This window comes from Anopheles arabiensis, chromosome X (assembly GCF_016920715.1).
Source record: "Anopheles arabiensis isolate DONGOLA chromosome X, AaraD3, whole genome shotgun sequence".
Taxonomy (NCBI): Eukaryota; Metazoa; Arthropoda; class Insecta; order Diptera; family Culicidae; genus Anopheles; species Anopheles arabiensis.
Window position 1 is genome coordinate 16,540,318 of NC_053519.1, and position 11,173 is coordinate 16,551,490.

General features: G+C 46.1%; 1 protein-coding gene across 1 annotated transcript; it reads right to left on the reverse strand.

The window, feature by feature from the left end:
* Positions 1-2,596: 2,596 nt before the first annotated feature.
* Positions 2,597-4,164, reverse strand: LOC120905985 (antigen 5 like allergen Cul n 1-like). Its single transcript, XM_040317370.1, has one exon. It carries the CDS (start codon positions 4,049-4,051, stop codon positions 3,263-3,265), a length of 789 nt encoding a protein of 262 aa, XP_040173304.1. The 5' UTR covers positions 4,052-4,164; the 3' UTR covers positions 2,597-3,262.
* Positions 4,165-11,173: the final 7,009 nt, after the last annotated feature.

Consider the following 11,173-nt stretch of genomic DNA (forward strand, 5'->3'; position numbering starts at 1 on the left):
AACTGCCGTCGGCGTTTTAGTTGTGGAGGTGTGAACAACTAATTTCTCTACTATCGATTGAACAAAACAATTACATCGGCAATGCATGTTGCTCGATCGTTAAAAAAAAAGAGTGAAACTGTAAAGTTTTTAAGCTTTCCCCGGAAACGATTTCGGGCGTGCTTGTTACGCGCGACACAGTACGACGAACAAATGCTTCCAGCATGCCCACGCCAAAAAGGTCAAATCAAAAAGGACAATCAGTTTGTGCTGGGGTCAAATTTCCCATGCTTCCGGTTCCTGCGGTGGATACTCCTTTTGTTTCGGCCAAATTCTGCTTAACCGTTCCGGTGGCGATCCGTTACCGGGCAAACGAGAAACCACTTTATTCGCAGCATAGTGGGGCACTTTAATAACCGATCAATCTGTTTTCCGTGTAACCGTGTGTGTGGGTGTGTATATTGTTGTGCCTAGGTATGCGCATGTCCTCCCTTGAACGTTCGCACGCAAACTGTACCCTCGTGCGCTGCAGGGCAGGGGTTTTCATCCGCGAAAGCTGGTGCCTCTGTTGGAAGCTGTGATAAAGTAGCGAGCAAAAAGCGTGCTTGAAGGACCGGCAGCTTTGAAGCAGCAGCTTTTCCCCAAGCAATTGCTGATGTTTTTATGTTTTGTTTTATTGTTATTTTTTCTTTATTTACATATCTATTACTATGCCTTTTAAATGTGAGAAAATAAAACAAATTACACTACATATGAAAGGATATTAAAAATCGAACCGTTCATTTGGTTCGTTTGGAAGCTTCAATACCAGTAAAGCTTTTCATTGTTGCATGCAAGCTGCAATTCAAAGTTTATGAAAAACAGACATCTATTGCGTAAGGCAGCGCACTCTTTGGTGCATCTGGCAGACTCATACTTCATGCAGATGTTTTAAAAATGTTCATCGAACAAACAAGACAGAACTTCCAACAAACAAGTTTTCCGAATTTACGATTATGTTCATTTTTAAATCCTATATCATCTGCTCTAATTAAAAACTGTTGCCATATTACATCGTTTGCGAGCCCGAGTAAACAATGTTGAGGTGCTTTGGAACATTGTTCTACTATAAGTCAACCATTAGTCGTTCAACTGAAATGCTGATGCCTTTTTAATCAATAACATTTGCATAACAGATAAACATTTGCTTTCTGCAATATTAACATACGTCTATATTACCCGGGCTCGTTGCTTTTTTGCCACCAGCTTTTTTGCTATTTTTAGAATGCATGAGTCGTTTGCCATCTGCTAAACGAAGTCTTTCTATATTCCGTTTAGGTAGAGTGCTTGAGGTGTTTAGAAGCCGTTTAGTGGTCGTTTAGTGGATTTGTGGCACTTGGGATTTAACTGTCAACGAAACATCTTTAACGTATCAAGATAAATTATTGGCAAATAAATTCTAGCCTTTGGGGGTTTTATGATATCAGTCAGCTGTTTTTATATAGAATTTGTCACTTCGTGGCTGAACTCATGTCAACATTTCATAGAAAACCACACGCAAAACTAGTATCAAATTTTCAGCTATGATTGTTTTAGCCTGAAAAATATATAAATAATCGCTGATTTGTGGCATGCACATGAGGGATTCACTTTTTTCTGAAGTATAAATATTTTGTCAGGTTTAAGGTTAAACATTATTTGGATCGATATTTTAAAAGTCATCGAAAGAACTATGACTAATTTCAAACAGTAGAAAAAAGGAACAGAAGGAATTAAATCCAATATGAGAGATCGTAGCTTTCAAATGAATACAACCCAGATGATGAACATTGTACCACCAACAGGTTGAAGTTTTCAGCTCGTTGGCTTGAAACAAAAAACAGTACTATTTTTGTTGATCAAAGCACGCAAAAAGCTAATCTTCACGAAGTAAACTGATCAACTTAGGCGTTTAAATTGTTTAGTAACGATTGGACGAAGTTCAGATAGTTATCAGTATTTCAGTTGGATCTCAAATGTTTACTTACAGTAGAAAAATCTTCAAAAGAAGCTGAAAATTGTTTATTTCAGCTCGAAAACAGTGTAAAAACATCGCTTAGGATGAAAACCATGCAAATTGAGCGAAAATGTATAGTTAATTCTAGTTTTTTTTGTTACCTCAGTAACCTGGTGCTCTGTGCATTTAAAATACATAATAATACAAGGTTCCGAAGGATCGACTTCGAATTACTAGATGGAAAATTTAATATTGATAGTGGAATTATTCCAGCAATTTCCAAAGTTTTGCAATCACGTAATCGAAATCTAGGGCAAGTTATGTTTGTTTGACCTGCTCAATGTATCATAGAGCGCAGCCTTACTTTCCTAAGCACAACAGCCTGAAGCAGAGCTCGCATACAACTTCGCGCTTCCTGCGTGCAACTGGTACACAAACTGGCAAAGCTTTCCCACCCAAATGGCTGCATACGTGGCAGCGAAAGTGCTAACAGCCAACGCACCAAGTACGCAGCCCAATAGAAATCAGCGTTTCAAATGTAAATGCGAAAACGAGCAAATCGGCAAGACACAGACCTTCAACGGAAAAAAGCAAGGGAAAGGAAAGGAAAGAATGAAATGAAACTCTTTTTCTATCGTTTGCCTCTTCCTTTCCCGCCTTTAAAAGCCTCGGTAAATGTCGAAAAGGACGGGGGGGGTTAGGAAGCGGAGATTTATTTTTCTTTTCTGCCAGCAACAATGCTTTTAGCTATCCCGTGAGTCAGGTCTTATTTATTATTTGCTACAACAGAAGCGCAGAGTTGAGATGAATGAAATGAGCTTCGAAACACACACGCACAGACACATACACACATATTCACACATACACTCAAACATACATACACGCGCGCAAGGCTATGATAACTCGCAATCGTCATGGGCGAATGTTACTTAATGAATACTCCAAACAGCTACAATACACGAGCACAACAACAAAACGGCAGATATAACAGCTGCAACACGTCACGAATGGATTGAATGGTTGATGCGATGCGATGTTGAAGGTGAGAGTGTCAGTCACACCTGCCCGGTCACGCCTGATAAGACCGTTCCAAGCTGAGCAGCGCTCTGTCCCCACCGACAGAGTAGAAGAGCGTCCGACGAGATCGTAGGGTGTGCTTTTGCAGAAATTAGCATCGGAACGGTTTCCTGCTACCCTTCCCTTGCGTTGATTGCCTTCGACAACTCTTCCACTTGCAGCGCTTCCGCCAACCAGAGAGACAGAGCGAGAGATAGAGAGAGAGGGAGAGAGAGACAGAGAGAGATCGGTTCACAGGCAGAGGCCCGGATAGACGACGCTCCGGCCGGTCGTGCAGCCGGCCGCAACCGGTCCCTTCGTGTAGGACCGGTCGCCGATCACGTTCGAGTAGCCGTAGTTGCACACGAGATAGTCGTTCGTCCAGACGTACCCGTTGTACGTTTCCCAGCTGACCATGCCACAGCCCATCCGCACCGCCCGGTCGTTGACGATCTGCGTGAAGTGGGCAAACTCCGGCCCGACGTAGTTCACCGGGTACTGGTCGACGAAGGTGGTCGCGAGCGGATACTCGTTGTACCAGTGGTCGATGATGTACGTGTACACCGACTCCTTGGTGAGGTTGAGGCCGAAATGGCGGATGATCGCAATGTTCTGGCCGGCCCGCGGGAAGCTGTACGTGTTGCGGCAGTGGTCGTGCGCGTACACGCAGGACCGCGCGTTCACCTCCGCCAGGTACTGCAGCTCGTCGTCCCAGTACAGCTGCGGCATGTGGTAGGCCGGCCCGTACCCGGGCAGCGTGCCGAGGGCGAGCCGCTGCCGCTGCCGGTTGTGCTGCTGCAGGATCATCGCCTTCCGCTCGGGCGTCATCGGCACGAGCTGCGGCTTCAGGCCCTGGCAGGACTTGCCGAACGGCAGCTCCGCGTAGCAGCCGACGTGCGCATCGCCCGTCGGGCACATGCTCCGCTGGCAGTAGTAGTTGCTCGTCTGGGAGTGATGGCCGGGCAGTAGTAGTAGCAGTAGTAGCACCTGCAGCAGCACCATGCCACTGCCCAGCGTCAGCCGGTGCGTCGATCCTGCCATCACAGACAGATGCTTCGGGGAAGTTCCTTCCACGGGGCAAGTCCCACGTCCCTTGCTGGTACTACCGACCCTCGGGGGGAGGAAAGCAGACACGACACACACTTAGCACGAGCTGCGAGCAGCGACTGACGGTGACGATGCTGCCAAGAACGGTGCCGTGCTCCAGCATGGTGCGAAACTTGCCCAGCATGGTGGGGACGGTCTTGCTCATACACCCGCCGCCCTGTGCGAAACCGGATCCGGAGCCGCAGGATGATACCAGACCGTACGGGGCGGGTGGGGAAGTAAGAGGCTCGAGCGGTCCGGGATTTTAGCCCCAAAATTTCCAAACCACGGGAAGTCGCCCTCACGTGTGATAACGCGATGCGCGCAAGCGAACGCGAACGAATATCGGAAATCGCGCTCCAACCACCAAGGCCAATTGGTAGCTTTTCTTTTTTTGTATTCTTGGCTTGCCCCAGAGGTTTGGCGAAACCGGTTCTCCGATCGCACGACCGGAATCAGCGGGCTCAGGTCTCGGGTGGCCGTGGTTTAGTCATCCGCGGTTGACTGCCGAATCGGTTCGATGTCACCAAAGTGAGAACAAACAAACAAAAAACTACAACAACGAAGATGCTAATGTAACTGTATCGGGAAAGTAATGCCCTCCCGAGACACTCTGGCACTGGATTGCCAAGGTCAGTGGGTGCGATTCGTTTTATTGCTGGTGTTGTCCCGCACACCTTCCAATGTTCGAATCAGCTGGGCTTAACACCTGCAGATCCCGGCCCGGCAGGTCGATGCTGGCTTCTGCCTGGACGGTTGCGCTGGAGTTTCTTTTACTGGGCCGAAGGTAATAAATGGGATTTGATGGATGGACGGAATTGTGAGACCGTATCGATGACAGAGCGTTCGGGTCGGGCGGGACCTGATTCAAAAGCGAGAAGACGGCCCGACCCGATATTTGCATACTGATGGTGGTCCCGGCTCGCTATGGCATTTTAAAAGGTTGATTAGCTTACTCATTTTTCGGGAGATTGTGGAGATAGCGTGGAAGATTTCGAAGACGCGAAGGAGCTGGTGGGTAGAGGCAGGTCTATTTTAAAGGGTGTTTTAGTTTGGAAGTTTGTTGGCATCAGGTTGACAGAACTCCATTTCAGGAAAGGTAGTATTTCTTGAGTTGTTTACTTCTTCTTCTTCTTCTTTGGCACAAGAACCGTTGTCGGTCAAGGCCTGCCTGTACCCAATGGTGAAGAGAGCTTGACTTTCTTTGACTTATTTGAGTTGTCTACTAGTTGGGGTCTATGTGACGAGCTCTTCCTGCATCTTCAATAGTGTACACATCTTTAGTAGACATTAGTGCACTGGATGCTATTAAACTGTATTATTGATAGATTCACAGGGGGGTCATTACTTATTCTTGGGGGTACCCAAGAATCCTTACGGTCCCAGAGTTGAATTGGAGAGTGTATTGAACATCAAGAATTAAGAATTAAGACAGCCTCTCCAATGCAATGTGCTTTACTTGCCACGTCACGTCCCAACTACAGAAAAAAGAGAAGTTTCTGAAGTCTAATCTTTGAATGCATCACTTCAGGTCACATAGATACAAGAAAGTGTGCCTGCTCTATAAGATAGGTAAGCGTAAAATTTCGTAACAGCACGAATTTGATATCTCCTCCAACGCTCAAGGTAGTAACGCCTGACCCAAATCCTATAGATCCTGAAAGCAAACCGTTATCTCCAGAAGAGGAGGAACCCCTCGTTATGCTCAAATCGCAGTGATGGTTGTTCTGTAGTCTTCAAATACTGTGAAACTTTATCAAATTCTAGCGCGACACTATTCCATTTGATGGCAGCGTTTTGAAGACTTGGGTGAAATTAATATCTGCTGGTACTTCTTTGCATTTCTTAGGAGTTTTCATTAGTTTATGCTGTACTTATGCGGCCTCTTGCGACATCAAATCATGTGTAAAGATAAATCGAGAATCTCTGTCAAACCTGTCGGTATTGACGGAAAGTTCAAGGACAGCCAAGAGTTACAATGGGTAGACGCACCGGCTCCTACAATACCAGGAAAGAGAATAATACTCACGATGATGTGGCCGTGAGTTCAATCATATGTCATGGTTAACCAGTCGCTCTAAAAAAAAGCTAGCGAGGACTAGACTTACTATAATTGGCGTTGCAAATCAGATAATGACAAGTACATTGATGTCATCTAGATCACGTCATTTTTGTTCTAGAAGAACTAGATATTGGGTAATTTAAAAAAAAAGAGCTGACTCGTTTAGAATATCTTGATATTAGTAGAAACTCCAAGCAAGAAGGAATTCCAAATAGTAGAAACATCAAACGAGTACTCGATTTCATCTGCACCTTCATTCACACTTTGGCTCCAGTGTACTGTTCTATGAATGAAACTGTATAAGTTATGTACACAGAAGAAGCAGCAAATCAATCCTTCCCACACCATCATTCTCACTGGTTAGCATTCGGTGACATTTTCGTTACTTGTTTGCACATTTTTTCTGTTAATCACACACCAGCGAGAAGCGAAAGAGGGAGAGACAGACAGAGCGAGAGGGTGCTAGTTGATGTCCGAAAGAAAGGTTGGGAAGAGGATCAAGCGGTGCGAAACATCTGCCGATGGGCTGCCGAAGATATTTACTGCCCATGGTGGTGGTGGTGGTGGTGCGCACTAGTGTTTGCCGATGATCAGCACGGATCTAGCCGCTGGCGCAGGGTAATGAACTCACCGTGTGACGCAGACGCCTTTTTGCCACCGAAACCGAAACCGGGTTTCGGGTGCTTTCGTGGAATCGTTGGGTGTCGTATGCAAAAGTGTCTCCACCGCACCACCTAGAAGCGGACCGCACAGTTGCTTGGGAAAGGTAAACTGTTCCCATCATCCGGCTTTCGAACTGACGTACTTCGTTCTCAACTCATGCATGGAGACTCGCCTAGTTTTAAGCATCGCTGGACCTGGATCTGCGATCTTACCTGGGTGCTGATAAATGGTTCGCAAATATGACACGTTGGTGTGTTTGTTGTTCCAATCAGCTCTTTCGAAAGCACCGAGCATGAATGAAGAAGCACCGAGGCAGCGGATAGGGTGGCATAATTTAAAGACCCCTCTAGAGGCCCCTTAGATGCAGGCCACAGACGCGTGTGTGTAGTGGGACGCAACATCTGCATCAGTTGCCGTTGCCCCTGGAAACTGGTGCTGCTGCTGCGAAGGAGCGTAACATCATAAACCAACAAAGAACGTTGCGGAACCAAAAATAGGTCCTCACAGTTTCCGCCGCCTGCGTGATGCCAATGCCAATGCAGCAACAAAAAAACCCCTAAACAAGAAGTGTTTTATACTTAATGCCCCATCAGCAACGCAATCGATTAATTACTCCCTCGTAGTGCTCGTTCGCCGCTCGTTTGCGACTGCGCGCGAGAAATCCCGAGGCACGAAATGTGTGCAGCACTGACAGCTTACTTCGCCCACCAGTTTTGCAGTTTTGTTTACTCCCAGTCGCGCGAAAAGCGGAAGAGGCGAATTTTAAGCTGCGAATGATGGATGGGAGGGAACGGCTTTGCTCATTAGGGTGTAATAAATGGGCTGACAGTTGGTAGTTTATCATTTGAATCCGCGATCGCAGGTTTTTCTCAGTGGCTGGCTTTTTGGTACTTCCAGTGACGCTGCTGCTCGGATGGATGTCACTTTTAAGGACGCTGATGGAGTGCGATGAAGCGGACGGCGATCGCGAACGGGACGGAAACGGTTGACTGCCAGCCAGCGATACCAGCGATACCGGTTGATGCCGTTTAGCCTAATGTTGTCCTAATGCACGATGAATGATAGGTGCCCGCTCGGGTTCGGTGCTGCTAATTTGCGGCCTCGCCTAGCAGACGGGTGTGGCATGGTCGTCGGCTGCAACACTTCAGTCTGCATCGTGTGAGGTGGAAGAGCTGCATTGGCATTCGGAACTCGTCGAAAATCGTTCGTGATCGACCGGACGGTTCGTCAGGGGTGTAGCTTGTGCTATAGAAGCATTTCTTTTTCACTATAGATGATATAGTTCAGCATGGTATGGTTCATGGGGAAGATAGTTGAAATATAGAGCCAATCCTTTTGAGCTACAGGGCAGGCAGCTCATGTTACCTTGCAAAGTATGAGATCCAATTAAACTTATAATTTGATTAAAAATAAAGCGGTTAAAACAGAAGATTTGGAAACGACTCTCCATGCCTGGTCAAGCAAGGCGTTCATCCTTTAATGTTACTCGCTATCAGCTTCTTGTTCCCAAAACTCTATCATATAGACGCCCCAAAGTGCCCAAGTACTGGCGACTGTTAGACTCTTCTTAAGTGATATAGACGCCTTACATCTCTCATCTGTTAGCTATTTGTATCGTTCGTCTAATGCACGATAACTTTCCTCATGTTGTACTAGACTAAGTACTCCATAATCCGCCTTATTGTCTCCATGAGTTCGTTCTCTTTTTTAACATTTTTCTTTTTCTTCTTATTTGGCACAACAGCCGTTGTCGGTCAAGGCCTGCCTGTATCACTAAAGGGCTTGGCTTTCAGTGACGGATTGATTACCAGAGCAAGATAGTCAGTCCTAAGTATGGGGAGATTCGGGGCTTGAACCCATGACGGGCATGTTGTTAAGCCGTACGAGTCGACGACAGGCCCAACATTTAACATTTTTACCTTTGCTGAAATCCTCAAGTCTTACGGATTCTTACCAAATACCCAAATATATGCCTTGCTTAAACGATTGCAATTTGGAGAAAATTAGTTGTACAGAAAAGGATATGTAAGAGATAAAGGATATTACAATCAGCAATAATAATAAAAAAGAGTCTATACACCTACTTAAATATCCCACACTGTATCAAAGCCCAGCTGGCTAGCTCATCGAGCAATGCGTAAAAAAGGAATGTTGAGGATTTAAGTGGACAACTCAACTGACAATGGATGGGCTTAGTTTGTAAGCTGCTGTTGAAGGTAAAATAATGTAAACTTTTGAATAATAAAAAAACAACTAGTATAAAAAAATCAAGAATATCTTGCATAAAATCTATTTACATTTAATGATTCCAACAAATGCGAGACTTGCAGAAGGCATCAAATTGAAGCATCAGGAAAAAAATTGTGATATTCTGGCTACACTTTATAGCCAACTGGGATCCTACTTCTTCAAAATCCCTATTGGATAGCTTTCCAGGATAAATGAACAGTTAACGCCAGCGGCCAACTGGGATCCTACTTCTTCAATATCCCATTGGATAGCTTTTCAAGATAAACGAATAGTTAACGCCAGCAGCTAAGGCTTCAGAGAGCGCTTATGATCATTTTCATGTCAAAGAGAGTCAATTTCCTAGCCCGCTTGGCGACCTCCAACTCACAACAATATTTGTATCATTATAATCGCCTTGGACACCAATGAGATGCCATTTTTTCTTCCCACAAGCAAACTCATAACCTATGATCCTCTCAGATCTTTTGTTTGGACGTCAGCCAAAACTTCCAAAATGCCGCCCCAAAACTGGGATGATCCCATCCCATAAACTATTTCTCCTCTGCATTCCATCACTTGCCGTCGTTTTTACGAAGCGCGCGGGCGCGTGTGTGTGTGTGTGTACGTATTTAACATTCCTTCAACGGAATGATCTATCACAGATCACGGACCCTTAATTCACGTTGCAAACGAAGCGAGCGAGCCCTGGAAGCTGAACCTCCGGTAGCCGCCGGTGTCACATCGTATGAGGACGGCTGTCAGACGATTGATAGATGGAGATGTATGTGCCCGCCGGGCACGCCCAGCCCCGAACTGGCCTACGATGACGAGGTGACACAACCGAGAGCTAATTTTAATTAAGCGAAAACAAATTACGCATTCCCGCCGAGCGGCCGAGCACGCAAACAGGGGTCGGGACCGATCCCTTCCACGAAGCGAGGCACACAGTGGGCTCGGCTCGGGTGCTGAAATGGGAAAAGATGGGAAAGATGCACACTGCCGGCAGGCTCGCTCCCGGGTGCCAGGTTGCCAGGATGTTGTTGTGAAAGTATGAGCATATTTTAAATTTATTTCAGTTAAACAACGAAAGGCAGGTCAAATGCAAGCATCAAAAATATAGTTTTGGGGTTTTACACAAAAAAAAAACCCTTCAAAATAGGACCGGACAAAACAACGCTTGCTCATCGTTCACCGTGCGGCAACCACAAACACACTTGACACTCGGCTGTGCCTCTTGCGCACCCTAATGTGGCCGCCTGCCCCTGTCCAACGGGTGCGACGAAGTAATTTCCCAAAACATGTGTTGCGGGGCGATGAAAAAAAAACAAAAAAGAAACGAAACAAGGAAGCACTCCATCCCACTCTCCATCTCGCGGAGGCGGCATTCTCTCTGCCATCCAATCATGCGTGCCCGAACCCGATTGCCTCTTGCCGCATGCCACCGTCCGGCTTCGTCGGGGTGCTAGGGGCCTACGCTTACAATCACAGCGCGCCGTGTCGCTTTGTGATTTATGTGATTTATTACGAACGATGTAAATAGCTGATTATCTCGAGCGGGTCGAGCCGGGCAAGGTGCCGGTGCTGCCAGTGGTGTAAAATATGTATAAAGCAGGGCAGCGGTGGGAAGGGCGAAAAGCAACTATTTACTTTTACGCCTAATCGATCGGATGGTTCCGATCGTAAATTACCTTCGTAACTGCGGTTTGGGAGGGTGTGTGTGTGCGTATTTTTTTGCAAGAAGAGCATGGATGTAGGGGACCAAAAACACTGAAGTTGGTCGAATGAAGTTTGGTTGAGGTATACTTCTTAAAACAAAAGTGCTAAACAAATTTTGAAACATGTTGCAAACGATGAATGTGAAGCTAAAACAGTACATGCTAAGCCTCCCAACACAACCCAACCGAGCGAAAATTGCACAAACACAACGCCTGAAAACGGAAGGCTAAAACACGCACCAAGCAATAAAATAAAACTTGCGTAAAAGTGTACCAGTTACAGAAACTGTAAAGTGAACCAGGCATCAACCCCGGCCACCGGCTCCCCGGACGAACCCATAGCACGGAATGTGTGCATGTGGAGAGTGTGGAAATAAAAAAAAGGCAACATCGGCAACAACTACAACC